This window comes from Nannobrachium achirus, assembly GCF_963921795.1.
Source record: "Nannobrachium achirus genome assembly, chromosome: 19".
NCBI lineage: Eukaryota > Metazoa > Chordata > Actinopteri > Myctophiformes > Myctophidae > Nannobrachium > Nannobrachium achirus.
Genome location: NC_137826.1, coordinates 24,979,596 through 24,996,954, shown reverse-complemented (window position 1 = coordinate 24,996,954; position 17,359 = coordinate 24,979,596). Strand labels below are relative to the sequence as shown.

Genomic DNA, 17,359 nt, shown 5'->3' with positions numbered 1-17,359 from the left:
GTGTGTGTGTGTGTGTGTGTGTGTGTGTGTGTGTGTGTGTGTGTGTGTGTGTGTGTGTGTGTGCGTGTGTGTGTGTGTGTGTGTGTGTGTGTGTGTGTGTGCGCGGTGCGTGCGTGCGTGCGTGCGTGTGCATGAATGTAATAATTCTGTAATAATTCTCTGATTTCCTAAAGATTATTGTTGGCAGCGTATGTCTCCCGTGAGCTCATGTAATAAACTAATTCTATCTGATAATGTTTTCCGTTTTCCTCAACATCCTGATTGATATCACAAACACAGTTTAAAATATTGAGTATTTATTATTTATTTATAATCTTTATGATCATCCAACTTCAGGGGGAAATTATCTTTATTTGAAAAGGAATAGAAAAGTATAACAAAATATAGCTTCAGTCACTACAAAGTGTATGGGCCTAATAACTATGTTCAAGCAAATGATTGATGATTAGCCATAATATGGCTAATCATCAATCATTATTATCAATCAATATTATTACAATAACCATTATTGCACAAAATCTGATGTTTCATGATTGCCAATCTAAAGCAAATTATTTGGGCACTTCGTGATAGCCAGACCTCCTTCAAGGACTCCCAATGGCGCAGGACCATCAGTTGGATCTGGTTGGATTCACAAGGACTGCACTGCCAGTGACAAGTGTAGGGTAGAACTCCACCATGAAGCTGTTCTTCAGGCGATGTAGGAAGTGAACATACCTCACCCCAGGTCCATAGCCTGAGAACACATGGGAAACCTACAGACACACAAACAAACACACGAATGAAATTCTCCGTAAAAGTGTTTTTGACAAAAATAATGATAAAGGCCTGAATCTTAACCAAGATTGACCTCTTTCCAGGTGTGTGAGTAGTTGCTGAGGTCCTCAGTAGGGTTGGCAGTGTGCTCTGCGATCACTGTCTGCTTGTCAGCCCCCAATAACTTCACATGCAGCTGGTAGATGGACTCATGCACCTGACTCTCTTCATAGCTAACAAACAAACAGAAAATCAAAGTAATGTTCATATTCAAGTGTCCTTACTGAATCGTTGTTTCGAATTGTGGCAGCAGCCACCCAGGTTTGACAGGGAATGTCATAGAAAACAGATGATCATTATAATTTAACATAACTATGTTTACCATATTGCAAACTATTTAAAAATAAAACAAAGGGCTAGCAAGGCAATTTCTTAATATGCTCTCGGATTCCATGAAAATTACAAACACTGTTTTCTTTTTGTTATGTTTTCTTTTTTAGGCTGTGTGTATAAATTACATGGCAAAACAAGTCAATCCAACATGAGTAATACAGTATATAGCTAGCTATATGAGCCTTACTAACCATAACCCATATAATACTCTATATAAGTTGGCAGTTGTACCCATTACGACAGAGTTGATAAGACAACAGTAATCACATGTAGTAAGACGATCATATAGATCTCCACCTGCTGATACGTCTGGTGACATCTACATTCAATGAATGGGCTGAAACAAAAAATAAATCCTAAATAAAAAACTGCAGAACCAATGCAAATACTTTGGGGCGGTCCTTTATATTGGGGTGGTGATTGGTTTTCAAAGCATAGCATTCTAGCCCATAAAATGAATTTAGATGTATCATAGGTGGAGACCTCTGATTGTGTGGCTACTGGCTACGTGAGAATCACAAATACTTTTCCATCAGGGAGGCAACCCACCAGTCTTGGATGACGATGTCAGGCTGAAACTCATCCAGCAGCTCATCCCACAGTCCCTCTGCCTTCAGGTCGACTACCTGCTCCATGGAGAACCAGCTGGGGACAGACAGGACATGACAACACTGTAATGCCTGGTGAGTGCAGAGGGGCGGATGGGGGTGGTGTTCTGTTAGGCTGGGCGTTGGTGTCAGATGCTTACTTGAAATACTTATTATAGCCAGGTGGCCTGCTGACGTCTGATCCCAACTAGCACTCACCTGTACTGAGGAAGATGACAGACAACAGCGCCTGGCGGAATGCCACTGGAGTCATAGGGGAGGACTTCCCTGCTCGTGGTCCAGCCCGTGAAGTCACCTATAGCCAGGTCATCACAACATTACACATAAAAAGGTAGCCGACTGTATGTTCCTTTAGTTAAATGCGTAGTTTTCTCATACTTTCAAGATGTTTAAAACATGTTCAGAAATAGCAGATGTACAAGCTCGCAGCGCGGCATGAAGTGACGCACTGTGAGCTTGTATATCTGCTATTTTTGAATAGCCAACGCAAAATCTAAAATGAGATGCTTTCCCGGTTTTAATGGGTTGACAAATTTCCTGCGGTCAAAACATGCTGTTCCCCCCCTTTTCTCTCACCTTCTGGTTCAAAACGTGGCGGTCCATCTCTGGGCACACCGGTCAGCTCAGGTTCAGGAGGAGGGGTGTCCTTAGTCAAACCTGTGAGAGAAATGAGACAAAGGCACTACTGTAAGACACCACGCCCAAGGCATGCACTTTAATCCTACTGTACATAGCACAAAATATTCTAATACATCTTTTTGACAGGGACACAGATGTGTTACAGTAATAAAAAAGAAGATGAAAGAAATCAACCAGGCCTTTAGTATGAGTGGCCAACACCCATACTGACTTTATCTTTGAGAAACTGTTGAACCTCTGATATGGCTGGGGTTATGTATTGGTATTGTATACAGTACATACGGTATATACAATACAGTATATATACACAGTATATATTGATGTAATATATTACAGTATATATTCATATAAAAATAGATCTGTAATAAAACATATAATAGAAAGAATAGAAAATGAACAAAAAGTCCAAGTTGATGCAAAGCATGACTCACAGGGTGAATCATGTACCATGGAAATCTGTGTTCTCTAAAAAAAACTATATTACAAAACAATTTTGATCAGCAGAACAATGTTTCACCAGATGAGACTAGACTACACCACAATGTCACAACACTGTTACACCAGTTTCATGTCAAGGGCCCCCAGATTTAGAATTCTACAACTGTCTAATAATGTGTCTAGAGAACACAAATGACTCTGTGGCGCTTTGATCCAGGTTTTATATTTTAAACTACATCATGTGGTTCTCAAAAGTGGGGTCCAGGGACCCCCAGGGGTCCTGGGGGGGGGGGGTTCAGAGGGTCCCCAGCAATTTCTCTTAAAACAATATACCTTCAAAACCAGTTTAACCAGTAATATTGGCTAAATCAGTTATTTGAAAATAGCTGATCAGCAAGCTCACAATGTCTCATAATCCAATGATTGTGAGCTTGTGGGTCTGCTATTTTAAAAGAATATATGACAATTATTATTCTATAAATTAAAAATATTTTCAGATGGGGTCCACGGGCAAATAAATGTAGGAGTCTTCCTTGACAGGGAATACAAGTTTGAGAAACACTGGAATAATATAGGCTACTTCTGCCTTGTTTTAGTCTATGGTGACGTCATCATACCGTGAGGCGCAGGGTTCTTCAACAGATTCCGTCCGAGAGGTTTCTTTTCGTAGACCGACTTCCAGTCCACGGTGTCTGGCAGCGGCGCGCCCTGCAGCCCCAGCTCACTCTCACACCTCCTCTTCCATTCATCGGTGGACATGATGGTGGTGTTGGTTCTGTGATTATGTTTTACTACCAATGAATGAACCAGGAAGTGTGTCTAGTATTTATTATAGTCCATGATGCCCCACCCTGGTGTTGCACAGTCAGTCCGGCTGTAACTGTCTGCACCAAATGTTCCCTACTGTGTCATAAAGTATGGAAACACAAAGGGGTCAAAATTCATCTGAATTAATTTGCCGGCAAATTAAGTATATTAAAATTATACTGATATATAAATCAAATACTATTTATTCCATGTGCATTGTTAATTCTTCCATATCTCTCAGTCTCACACTCACAGCTAGACTACAAGTCCAAAGTCATTGATATTATTAATCCATATAGGCTTCAGGGGGTGGGTCCATCTATGTAAAGATAAACGGTAGCTAAGGTGTCATAAAACTCAATAAATGTAAACATGGACATGGTTACAGTCAGATGAGGCGTTGTGAAGCAAGCACTGCACAGTGACAGTGGAGTGCACACCCAGAACACAACGTGCTTCAGATTCAGAAAGCACCAGGCTCCACCTAGTGGCGGTAGCAGGACATAATCATTGCACCGAGACCGAGTCTCAGTGTCCCACCGTTTGATTGATTGATTGATTGAAGACTTTATTAGAAGTTTGCATAGGAAAAGGTACAGTTTCATGACGGTACAGTTCACTGGTACAAGGTCTACTAAAAGGAGATCCATGAAAAGACTAAGCTTATTTCCACTGGAAACCATTGAAGTATCTCATATAACATTGAATGACAGACAAATAGAACACAGTACTATGCAGTAGATATGTAAATAAAAAAAATAAAAAAAAAAGACAAAACAAACAGTATATACAAAGAAGGGGCATGGGAGGGTAGGGTTGGGCTAGGTTCATTTTTTACCAGTTGCGAACGGCTGCTGCCTGTAAGTGGTTTTTCAGGGCAATTTTAAAGGATGCTAGTGATCCACACTCCTTTATGGCCTTCGGTAAGGCTTTCCACATTTTGGTGGTATAGCAGAAAAAAGAGTTTGACCCTTTGTTGGTTTTGACTCTGGGTTGAAAGTGATCTGTGGCGCTGCCTCTGGTGTTGTAATTATGGACATCCTTAATGTTTATAAAGTATTTTGAAAGGTACTTGGGTATCATAGTGGTGTAGTGTATCTTGTACACCAGGCCCATTGCAAGTTGCTGTACTCTGTCATCTACTCTGAGCCACCCCACTCTAACTGGTGAGTAGCGGTGAGGTGAGTCTGATAGGGAAGGATAAGCAGGACCCTAATTAGTTTATTTTGGGCTGTTTGGAGTTTAGTTTTCAGGGCTTGTGGTGCGTCACGATACCATACGTGGACTCCGTAGTCAAAGAGGGGCTGGATTATTGCACCAGCTATGGTCTTCAGTGTGTTGAAATTGACCATCGGGGCGATCCTCTGTAGGAAACGAGTACGTTGGTTGATTTTATTTATTACTTTAGAAGTCATCTTTTCACTGGAAAGATTAGCTTCAAGGATGCATCCTAAGTAAGAGATTTCGTTTTTTCGTGTTATGACCTTGTCACCCACTTTGATTGTGAAGTTTTCGACTTTTTTGAGGTTATGATTTGATCCAAAGAGGATGGACTCCGTTTTTCCCAGGTGAATTGATAATTTGTTGTCGTTAAGCCATGTGCAGATCTTACTTAATTCAGAGTTAAGTGTCTTTTCAACCTGCAAGTGGTCCTTGCCCGAGACTAGGAGAGCCGAGTCATCCGCGAACAGGAACAGGTTGCAGTCGCAAGCAGATGCCATGTCGTTCACGTATATTAGGAACAACAGAGGTCCCAGTATGCTACCTTGAGGAACACCACAGCTTACTGGGAGGGGGGGGGGGGGGGGGGGGGACAGGGTACCGTTAATGTCCACCACCTGTTCCCTCCCCACCAGGTAAGATTGCATCCAACTCACTGCTGCGCTGTCAAGACCGATGGCTTCTCAATCAGAATAGAATGATTTACGGTGTCAAATGCCTTCTGGAGGTCCATCATGACCATGCCGCTATATTTGCCGTCATCCGCTTCGCGTTTGATTTGGTCGGTCAAATAGAGAAGGCATGTGTCGGTGGAATGAGATTTTCTGAATCCAGATTGGAACTCGTAAATCAGATTATTCTCATCGAGATATCTTGCAATCTGTTCGTAGACTATTTTCTCCATGACTTTGGATATGGAGCTAAGAATGGAAACGGGACGGTAGTTTCCAGGGTCTAGTTTGCTACCTTTTTTATGCAGGGGGGTTACTTTTGCTAGTTTGAAGTCCTGTGGGACATGACCCTGTTCGATGGAAAGGTTAATTATGTGGGTAATGATTGGCGCAATGGTGGCGGCTGAATCTCTGAGAAATCTAGCTGGAATTTTATCAAGGCCAGTGGCCTTGTGTTGAGGTAGGGCGCTCAGTTTTTTAAACACTCAGTTGTCACTGTGGCAAGTTTAAAACTGTCTTTTCTGACACCCAGTTTATTGTAGAATTTCTTAACAAATTTTACACCATACCGCCCAGATGGGGCGACCAGTTTTTCAACCAGTGAATGGGCCATGGTGGTAAAGGTTTTGTTAAGATGGGTAGCCACTTCACATTTGTCAGAAATGAGAGCGGCGTCCGTTTTGATGTACTTATTATAACTCTATGGTCCCACCCAGTTATATCTATAGTTATATCCCATAATCCCACCAAATGCTGTTTGCTGAGGTGGTAACAGGATATATGTGGGCCGGGCATGGCACCAAGGAAAAGTGGGCACCCAACTTGTTAAATTGGCGAGGGGCTCAGATGTCCTGGCACTAGCCCACCTATCCTGTATCATTTGAGTATTTCATTGTAAAAAGGGACACCTTTTTGTTGAGATTCCGAAATCTTAACTCCTGAGTCCCCATCTTTAAACCATTCCAGTGACTTTGATTGGTGCAGGGCTGAGCATGAATCAGATTGTGAATTCTTTCAATGGACTAAAATCTTGTTTTATTTGATGGCCTTCCCTGCCCTGGCATTTGGCCTTTGTGCCCTAAAAAAATTGACAACAAGTGGCCTGGCCCCTAAAATGATGATGCCTGGTCTTTATCCTTTTAGTTGACTGGTTTCATGGCATACTGCAGTGCTTAGCTATACTGGCAACGAATGATGATCTCTGAAAGCATTACAAGAGTAGACTACTTATGTAAAATAAAGGTGCACTTTGTCATTTTGTGTGTGTACAATGTTGTATTTACCACTGAATTTAAGGAGCAGCTGTTACAAAACAAAAGACGGAGATATGTTTGTATGGTTGTTTCAAGGGAATGTTTTTTTTTATTGATGATTACCAACAATAATTACAGTTTACAACCAAATGAAGGTGATGCCACATGTTGCCAGGCAAACCTGACTCAGTGGAGGCTGATCCCAGGGATGTTACCGACCGAAACCGAAATGAAAAGAACGTGAAAAACATGGTGGAAAGAGGAAAAGAAATGGAAAAAAGAAGAATCAAGGAGAGAGGGAAAAGTTGGAAGGAAGAAAAGAAGAGGTGAGCAGAGTCAAAGAGTCTCTAGGTGAGTGGCGTTTTCCTCTGCACGCCAGTCAGTTGGCTCGATTCCAGATGGATGGTTAGTAGAAAAACAAAACACTGTGTCCCTCTTTACTTCTGGGAAGGAATCATGCTGTCGATGGCCTCTCCCTTCTCCAGCTTCTTCTCCATCTCAACCATGAGCTTGACGCCGTCAACCACCAGCTGGACCTGTGCCACCTCGGAGGAGCCCAGACGATCAGCGTTGGAGATGTCGAACACGCCACCCACGGAGGCGGTGTCCACGCCACCTGTGCCGCGCTTCTGCAGACGCAGCCTTTTGAGGATCTCCTCGAACTTGGCGTGTGTGCTCAGCTTGGGCAGCTTGACGTGGACTCCACCACGCAGTCCGGTTCCCAGGTTGGATGGGCAGGTCAGCACGTAGCCGAGATGCTCGTTCCACATGAAACCGTGGTTGTGCTTCTTGAAGACCTCCTCAATCTGGTGGATGATACAAGTCAATTAGCATTCAATTATTCAGTGTCCTCATCTAACTGCACAAGGATGTTTAAGTTTATTTCGTAATGTGATCGACAGGTACCTTGGCCAGGCCTTGGCAGAAACGCCTGAAGACATCCCTCATGTTGCCACCCTGCTGCATAGAAATGACACGGAGATGATCCTCCTCATTCACCCAGACCAGGAAGGTCTTGTTGTCGTTGTGCCTATAGAAACAAAGTGATGCAGAAAGTCAGTCAAAGCACAGAGACTGTGTATAGGGACAGAACAGGTGCTGAGATGTGAGTTTGAGAAGTCACACGCAACCATTTGACTAATCGATGTCCCAACAATTATAAGTTGTACTCACCAGATGCCTCTGGCGTCGGGCCAGTCACGAGCCATACCAGCGCAGGTCAGCAGGGGAGACACAGGCTTGTCGAACAGGAAGTGGTCGTTGATCAGCTGATCCTGCTCGGCGTCGGTCATTGACTTCAGGGGGTAGTACTTTCCCTTGAACTCACCCTCCAGGGGGGCCAGAGCTGTGGAGATGAAGACACATTGAGCTCAAAACCTTTTCCAATCTGATCTAAACAACAGTTACCACAAACAGATACGGTGACATGGGCTTCATTGTTGCGGTAATCAAAGGACACTGAGCATTCTAATTTTTTGGAGCAGCATTCAGAGACTGTTCCATTCCTTTGTGGGCAGTTTATTGTTTGTCATCAGCCCTAGCTTACTGCTCAGCCCTGTACATGCATATCAAGCTATCAATAGTTATGCCGCTTACCCTCAACGGACAGCTTCTCGATAGCTCTGCGCTCGCCACGGCTGGTGTGGGGGGGAAGGGTGTATCCCTTGATGCTGCGGCCAGTACGCACACGGCTGGACAGAACATAGTTGGGGTCCAGATCATCACCACCCTAAAGACAGGAAAAGTATGTTTCTGATCACAATTGATATGAATAATCACCCAGAGAGGAAAGCCGGGTTTAAAAACACTTTAGATGTATTGTTTGTTTCTTCAAGAGAAATGTTCTGCCTTACCTTCAGGTTCTCAAAGTTCATGTCGGTGGGGTGCTTGTCGGTGGGCTTGTATCCACCATGACGGTCTGAGATGATGGGGTCCAACAGATCCTTGAAGACCTCGTAGGACTCCTCATCACCGGCAACGCAGCCGACGGTCATGATGAAGGGGTGACCTAAACACAGGCAGAATATCTACTGTTTTACACAAACTGGCAGTAATAAACAATGTTCACACGTAAGTTATTAACACATGAGTCATTCGTTCAAATAGCACTTGTTCATAGGCCTGATTTTTAAGACTGTAACTCACTGGGGCAACACTGTGTTCAGTTAACGTCTTGATGCAGTCTTATGCAACATAATATGCTGTAAGTCTGTGTTTGTATAGTTTACAACAGTGATGTTATGCTTTTAAGTGGCACTTGTGACACTCACCAGGATTGTCAATTCCGGTCTGGATGACGTCGTCCAGGGTGAAACCACTGGGGGTCTGCCTGTCCCTCAGCTTGGCATACAGCTCTGGGGTCAGGACCTTGGCCATGTGGTTGTTGTGCTTGGACAGGTCAGGGAACTCTTCTTCACTCTTGAAGTTGAGTTTGAAGTTGTTGTGGGTGTTTCCGAAAGGCATGATTGCGTTTCTTAAGTTACACTGCAGAGAAAGAGAGAGAGAGAGAGAGAGAGAGAAAAACGGAAATGTGCATTAAAATACAAGTTACTTTACACTTTGGAATTACTAAATGGCTCTCTGGCCTTTAAAGTCCAATACATCTCAAATTAATGTCGTCCCAGAGTCCAATCTGTTGTCACAAAATGTTATGCACTCTTCCTTTGAATGAATACCCATGGACCAAAAGGAAGAAGAAAAAAAAACCATCCAGATATACCAGCATTTGTTTCTATTTTTAAATTGTTTCTTAAATGTCCATGTAGGTCCATATATCTGTAGGCTATAGTTCTATCCTTCATTCCACACAACAAATTAGCAGAGCTTTACGGTAGAAAAAAAAAATCTTTCTTTTCCTTACCTGCACGTCCAGACAAGAATTGAGGTACTAACAGTCCTTGGGATTACAGCCTGTTCTCCTAAGACAAAGTAGGGTCACCTAACTCTCAAGCACTCACTCTCGGCTTATATACTGGCTAGGCCCATTTTCATTGGTTGTGACACTTGGTGCTCGCTGTGCCCTCATTGGCTACAGCCTGTTCCTGATACTTGACAAAAGTTGACAAAATGCATGCATTTACATCTGAAGAAGGGGGCTGCAGCTGTACCCACACCTCTCTCTGTCTCCCACCCTTCACCCACCATGGCCGTGCCAAGAGTAGGAGGGGTCACGGGGGGAATAGAGTAAAAAAAGCAGAGCAACACTTTTGCCTAGCGTGCCATGAATAGCGGACGTCCTTGTGTCAAGATTTGTCAAGATCTGTCAAGATTTGAAGGATGCCCCTTGATATGAGTTAATACACCCCCCACCCCCCGCTACCCCCAACCAAAAGCCTGTTCTCTCCTGTGGAGGAGATGAGAAGAAAATCATGAATGACGATGGTAGTATTCAATGACAGCTGCTTGACAGGGAGAAAAAGGACCCTTTGTTTAATTGCCACTGGGCCCATAGAGGCCAACAAGTGAACATAACTAACATAAAATATGTTATTTCCATTGAACGAACGACACATTGCATGGTACTTTGGCATCAAAGCTTAAATCAGGCTATAATCACACCATCCTCAACTCATTACATTTAACAGGAAGGAATAGTCATGAGTAGCTGTCTACCACTTTGTATTTAAAGGACAACTTGGTGTGTTAAAATGTTTTCATTTACTTTTTAAATATATTGATTTCCACGCAGGTTGGGGGCATGCATGCAAGTGGCTAATTAGACCAATAAACACATTCCCAAGATGCACCGCAATCTTTCATTGGCAGATGTGTAAATAGTAACAAAGACATTGCTGGCTTATTGTGTATATACATATTATATATATATATATATATATAAGAGAGAGAGAGAGAGAGAGAGAGAGAGAGAGAGAGAGAGAGAGAGAGAGAGAGAGAGAGAGAGAGAGAGAGAGAGAGAGAGAGTGTGTGTGTGTGTGTGTGTGTGAGTGAGTGACACTTGTAGGCCTAAAACAATAGAAAGCAGTAAAATGAAAACATTTTAACACTCATCTTTTCTATCTAAATATGAACCCTTGTTGTAAAAAAACAAAGTTGTCCTTTAACACTAGATATCCTTTTCAATCGGATTGAGCAGATAACGTTTGGCTTTTCAACTCTTGAATTTGTTTGAGATCCTGTTTCCTTGTTTTATGGGGGGAAATGCTCCCAGTCACCCTCACGTTGTAGAACCCACATATCTCTTGAGATGGCTCAGAGTAGATGCCAGAGTACAGCATCTTGCAATGGGCCTGGTGTACAAGATACACTACCACTAAGATACCCATGTACCTGACTAAATACTTCCAAGTTCCAAAACGTCAAAGATGTCCACAATTACAACACCAGAGGCAGTGCCCCAGACCATGTTCAATTCATCTCTAAACAAAGGGTGAAATTCGTTCTCCTGCTATACCACTAAAATGAATGTGGAAGGCCTTAAAGGAGTGTAAATCCCTAACCTCCTTTAAAACCACTCTGAAAAACCACACAAAACTGGTAACAAAAAACCTAGCCTAACCAGCTCCCCCTGGCCCTTCATTGTAAATACCTTTTATTTGACCTTTTCTTTTGTTTATTGTGTTTATCTGTTTTTCTGATGTTATCTACACTGCATAGTGTTCTATCTGTCTGTCATTCAATGTTATGAGTTAAAGAGAAGGATCTCAATGGACATAAGCCACCTGAGTTTCCTTTTAGTTGACCTTGTACCAGTGAACTATACTGTCATGAAACTGTACCCTTCCCTATGCAAACTTCTAATCAATCAATCAATCAATCAATCAATTCTATGTCAGAGTATGAATGAATAATCTGGCTTTTCTGGCAAATGCAGACACTTTTAACCTAACCATTGGTGGTTTTCATATCACATAGATATATTTGTGACCCCAGAGCTCTCAGTCGCAGCCCTCTCCTACATAGAACACTATTGAAAAGATGAGAAGATTAAAAACTATAATCCACGTATGCCCATACACACCACTAGAGGGCAGGCTTATCCCTGTATAGTATAATAAGAAAAATGGCAAGGACCTGATTACAGGTAGAGAATCACTATTAGAGATGGCTTAACCACATGAATGCTTGCATCCCTTTAGTGGGACATGCCGAGGCAGATATTTCCATCACTTCTGACATAACCATAAAGTAGGCAAACATTGGAGAAAACTGTACGATTTACTATGACATATAGGTCATATGAATTTATTTAGTTGAGGACAGCCGTGGATCTGAACATGCAACATGTGCTTTAATGAGCTTGTTATTATCTTCCCAAATGGAATAAGCATATCAACAGTTTGCATGAGTATGATCATCAACATTGACAACTGGCTGATGAGCTGTTGTGAGCATTCCTAAACGTAATAGATAATGCATCTGTAAACACAAGGAAAGAAAAGCTCATACAAAATGTTGTTGAACCGAGAAATTATGAATATTTTACACAGGAATTTGAGTCAAATGCAAAAAGTAGGAGCCAGGTGTAAGAATCCAAGTAAACAGAAACAGCTCAGGATAGCAACATCAAGACATCCTCCAATAACTAAAACTATTACTTATTTGAAACTTCAAACTATTCTCAACATTTTATGAAAATGGAATGACATTTGAATGATATTGAGTGGTTTAAATGTTTAATGGGGGAGAGAGAGAGACAGAGATGGAGAGGACAGAGAGAGAGTTAGAGAGAGAGAGAACGAGAAAGAGAGATTGAGAGAGACGGAGATGGAGAGAGAGAGAGATACAGAGAGAGAGAGAGAGAAAGAGGGAGAGAGAGAGAGAGAGAGAGAGAGATGGAGGATAATTTACGGTTCAGCTGCCAGGGTCATGAAGGGTCATGCCCTATAAGGCTAGCATGGTTGGCAGAGATGTAGGGGGCAGCAAAGCCTTGTTCACAGCAACCACACACACACACACACACACACACACACACACACACACACACACACACACACACACACACACACACACACACACACACACACACACACACACACACACACACACACACACACACACACACACACACACACAGCTGTGCTCAGCAGTGCTCACACATTCACACACATATGTAGATGTGCGAACCCACACACGTTACATTTCTGCAGGCTGGACCTACACAGCACACACATATTATATAGCCTACTTACACACACCAACCTAACAACAACATACAGGCATCTGACAACATAAAATACATTTTACGTTTCAATCAAATTCAAATTCAATGGCTGAAGGGACATAAAGAGAAACCTCTGGGCAAATGGACACTTTTAAATAGAGTGCAAAGAAAAAAACAAATAAACTAGGTAAACGTCAAACCTAGCATCTGTATAAACAACATGCTATATACAGTATAAAACCTTTATCATTTGTCATTGTGCTCAAGCAAAACCAAATTGAAAGAAAGAACAAAAAAAATAAGCAAACAAAACTAGATCTAAAAGATTGTAGATCTGCTGTTTTCACAAACATTTGTTTGAAATTTATTCATGAAATTACTTATAAGGAAATGTTTTTAATCATGAAAAAATTTGCTTTTTTGGTAATGTTTTTTGAAAATGGTTTGAAATAATAATAATTAAAAACAAAATATAGGAAACAAAAAATTAAGGGACCCATAAAAATGTGTCGGCGACCAACAAATGGGTCCCGACACTATAACTCTATGGTCCCGAGGCTCCCGACCCAGTGTTTGGGAACCACTGGTCTAAAGGAAGGAAACAGGTGTGTCCTTCTGCTGACAGTCCCTGGGTTGGTCCAGAAAATGTAGCATTGTCTATCTAATGTTGAGAAAATAGAGGTAATGAAGTATTATCTATTGTGCTCGTGGTCATTTGCTTTGTATTCTTCAGTCATTAAAACACAGATCACAGGACATTGTGAAACCCCAGTGTGCTTGGGGGTCAATGCAGGCCCAATTTGCATTTGTTCATTAAACCAATGCTGTGACGTTTAGAATAAAAGCTTATCTTTTTTTAAATAGTTGGTTCCTCTGCCTGCTCACAATGTCGCCTAAAAATAGAAAAGAATGTTGGCTCCACATGCCGAGGCAGATATTTCCATCACTTCTGACATAACCTGGTTAGAGCTATTTTAAACAACATATTCATTTTGTCGTCATTGCTTTTCATCATTGATAAAAAACAAACAGTAGCTTCTGGTCAGTATAAAGACCTACAAATAAATGTGTCGTACTGACCACAAGATCACACTTTGCATGTGTTGGCGCTAGGGTGTGTTAATGCTAAGATGCAGGACAGCTGAGAGCTGCCACCTGTCTTCTACCACTATGCATAGTGGTTGTTAGTTGTTTGTTGAACAGATTGGGTTGATGGAGCCTGGGGGGGGGGGGGGGGGGTCAGTGGTCACCCCTGGTTCTGAAGTGATGAGACAGTTGCATAAATATTTTTGCTTGTGCTTCAGGGTTCCTGTGAATCTTTTTAAATCTTCATTTAAACAGGGGAAGCCTATTGAGACTGCAGATCTCATTTGCAATGGTGCCATTATCAAATAATACAAACATAATCATATAAGCAAAGAGAAATACAGTTAATATGTAAATAAAAACATTAACTGATAAAGATCATGATGTCAAATTCCTTCATGTTTTTTTTACTTAAGCAGTGGGATGTTAAGGCATCCAATTTGAATGCATCCTTTGCTTTAAGAGCACAATAACTAAAAACAGTTTTCCCAGCTCCGTGTTGACTCGAGAAAATTCAAGACCTTGTCTGGTAATTACTTGAACTCCATGTAATGAGAGATGGTAATTAGGTAGTGTATTTAAGTTTGCTTTATAAATATACAGGACCCAGTCCTGTGTTCTTCGAGCGGCCAGGGATGGCCAGCCTACTGCCTGATACAAAGAGTTCTAAAATTATCCCCATAAAACAAAGTGCTGAGTTATAGACTCTGTCAAGCTGGTTCAAGGTGGTAGCTGCAGCGTGCATGTCGATTATGTCCCCATAATTAAGCACTGACAGGAACGTAGATTGATAAGAGGTTCCTATCATCACATGAGAAATATGATTTATTTCTGTAAAACAACCTCATATTTAGTTTTTGCTGTATTTAAGGAAAGTGTAAGTTGTAAAAGTGAACGGTGGATAGAATTGAAAGCTTTCGTCATAGCAGATCAAGCTAATTCCAATGAACAAGCAGGCGTACTTATCAGCAGACCGTTGGCCTAGTGGTCCGGGCACCAATAATGTAGCCTGTCGCAGGTTCAAGTCCTGATCCCAACGTCCTTTGCCAGCGTGTCACTCAACACTTCTCTCTCCCCGTTTCCTGTCTGACTTCACTTCACTATCAATAAGCATAAAGCCCAAAAATACATATTTTAAAAAAGAAAGAAAAGGAAATGCATCTTGCAGCCATTTTCAAAGTAGACAAAGTTATTTGAGACTGAAAAGTAAAAAATCTTACTCGGATGAAGGGATTTGTACTGTGTCAAATGACAGTGTGGGACAGTGTCACTCACTGAAAATAACTGACAGACATTTGAAATACAACACCTCAAAATTGCCTGTACAATACTTTAGAAAATGTACTTAGTTGCTTTCCACTAATGTTGTTGGCCTATAGATGAAAATATTTTCCTCTATATTTTCCCTGGAGATATGGCATGGCTCCAGGTGTGGATGTATCATATATGTTCACATGTTGTACTGAGCCCCCGCGTCAACTGTCACATGTTCACAGATCCCATGGTCACGTACTGTACAGCATGTTACATGAATAGGTGACCTCCATGTATTCAGCTGCACTCAAACATTTAATATGCTTTCACAAGCATTCTGCATCTGGAGTGCATGCTCTCAGTGCATTTTGGTCCAGTTTGTCGGAGTGTGGCTGGTTTGCTCAGTTGCACGACAACAGTTTTTGTACTTGTGCAAACAAAATTTCCTTTAACTTTCTGTAAAGGTTAAGCCTTATATACTGTACTTTGTCGTATGCCGAATAGCGGAGATAGACAATCTACTTTCTAATTTTACAACACATTGCATTGTGAGCTTGAAGATTTGTGATTTTAGGTATTACTTTTTTTTGGTGAATTTTTGGGGGGAAAAGGGTGAAAAAGAAAAGGAAATGGCATGGAAATGACGGGTTGAAAGTGGTTAAAGTGACTTTCTGAGAAGGAAGATTGACAAAGAACTGACACGTTGAAATTGAATCAGTGTTCTCGGTAGGTAGGAGATTGGTGTGTGTTCGGCGGTGCAGATGAACACCCAGCCCTGGGATAATTATAGCCTACTGACCACTCTCTGAACACGTGACCCGGCTGGCTCTGGTTTCAATGGGTTGCAAGAGCAGCCACCAATACGTATGTAAATGTTTACACCAGGGGTCTTCAACGTTTTCAGGCCATGGACCCCTTAGTTGAGAGAGAGAGAGAGAGAATATGGACACAAGGGTTCAAGTGGTTAATGAGAAAAAAGGTTTCTATCACACAAAGATTTGGAAGCCCCCCCTGTAGTAACTCTGAGGACCCCCTAGGCGTCCCAGACCCCCTGTTGAAGACCCATGGTTTACACCACCCTCACTCATAATTACACATCCAGAAGGTTATGATAAAATATTTGGATATCGATTGTCAGTTTACAGTTTATATAGCCTAACACATTGTATGGACGGAAAATTCTAAACAAAAAAATAAACAAAATAAAAATGAATGTGACAAAGTAACATGAATCAATGGATGGTTTAAAAACAAATATTCTCCCACTTATAACTCACAGTGTAACTCAATAACACAGCCATGGTCACTTGAAAATAAATGATGGAGAATTAGTAAGAGTAATGATTAAAGTATCCTTGGACTCCATGTTTTGTATGTGAATCTCATGTGTCAGTGTTTCCAAAGAAAGACAGGTGGCAAATTGTATGTCAAAACGGTAAAAATAGTCCACCATAAAGGTATTCTATTTAGAGATATATCACCATTCTGTTCAGTTGTTGCTGTCCTTTTAGTTTTAATGTTGTATAAATTAAAACTAACTCTAAACTATAACTCAGTTTACTACTATTAGGCCCATAGAAGCTTGCATAGCATCAGACATTATGGGTTATAAATTCTAACCCACCATAGGTCTTTCATGCAGACCTATTGAACCTTCAGAATTATTCTGACAGTAAGAAGCAAAAATGAAGGTAAAGATCTGTGCCAGTAAACCATTTGCTAAACACGGACAGTGTTAATATAAGGTTTTCTTCCTTATTGGACACAGCTGCAACTTGCCCCCATGCTATCCTGAGCGTCTCCAAGGGTCAACCACTATAGATTCCAAGGAAGGTGTCCTAAGGCCACAGACCAACGATCATTTAAGGTCTGAATACATATAGGCACTGACCCCAAGCTGAGCTGAGCTGGGAAGGGATATATTTTACTTTACATGCATGGTTTGACGCTACGCATAGGCTACAGGCTCATGCACACTCTCTTCATAGGAAATGCATGCTTTGACTCAACGCATAGGCTGCAGGCGCATGCACACTCTCTTCATAAGAAATCAATGGTTTGATTCTGTATGTACACTACAGGGGCATGCACAAACCCCCCAGGACAGTCTCA

General features: G+C 41.6%; 2 protein-coding genes across 2 annotated transcripts; both read right to left on the bottom strand.

Annotated features, from left to right (window-relative positions):
* Nucleotides 1–308: 308 nt before the first annotated feature.
* LOC308304507 (F-box only protein 50-like) lies at nucleotides 309–3,699 on the bottom strand. Its single transcript, XM_080749115.1, has 6 exons — nucleotides 3,452–3,699; nucleotides 2,334–2,414; nucleotides 1,956–2,052; nucleotides 1,699–1,794; nucleotides 851–989; nucleotides 309–755 (listed from the first exon to the last, which is right to left on the bottom strand). Exons 1-6 carry the CDS (start codon nucleotides 3,591–3,593, stop codon nucleotides 612–614), a joined length of 699 nt encoding a protein of 232 aa, XP_080605241.1. The 5' UTR covers nucleotides 3,594–3,699; the 3' UTR covers nucleotides 309–611.
* Nucleotides 3,700–7,223: 3,524 nt separating this feature from the next.
* LOC308304334 (creatine kinase M-type) lies at nucleotides 7,224–9,249 on the bottom strand (the record flags this gene model as incomplete). The annotated part of the gene is made up of 6 exons (XM_080748917.1): nucleotides 7,224–7,592; nucleotides 7,693–7,816; nucleotides 7,960–8,131; nucleotides 8,383–8,515; nucleotides 8,640–8,794; nucleotides 9,057–9,249. 6 exons carry the CDS (start codon nucleotides 9,247–9,249, stop codon nucleotides 7,224–7,226), a joined length of 1,146 nt encoding a protein of 381 aa, XP_080605043.1.
* Between the last annotated feature and the right edge of the window lie 8,110 nt (nucleotides 9,250–17,359).

Coding starts and splice junctions, on each gene's coding strand:
- LOC308304507 (XM_080749115.1), bottom strand. CDS start 3,593: ATGTCCACCGATGAATGGAAGAGGAGGTGTGAGAGTGAGCTGGGGCTG. Junction 2,415..3,451: donor GAAGAACCCTGCGCCTCACG/GTATGATGACGT, acceptor TTTCTCTCACAG/GTTTGACTAAGGACACCCCT. Junction 756..850: donor ACTCACACACCTGGAAAGAG/GTCAATCTTGGT, acceptor GTGTGTCTGTAG/GTTTCCCATGTGTTCTCAGG.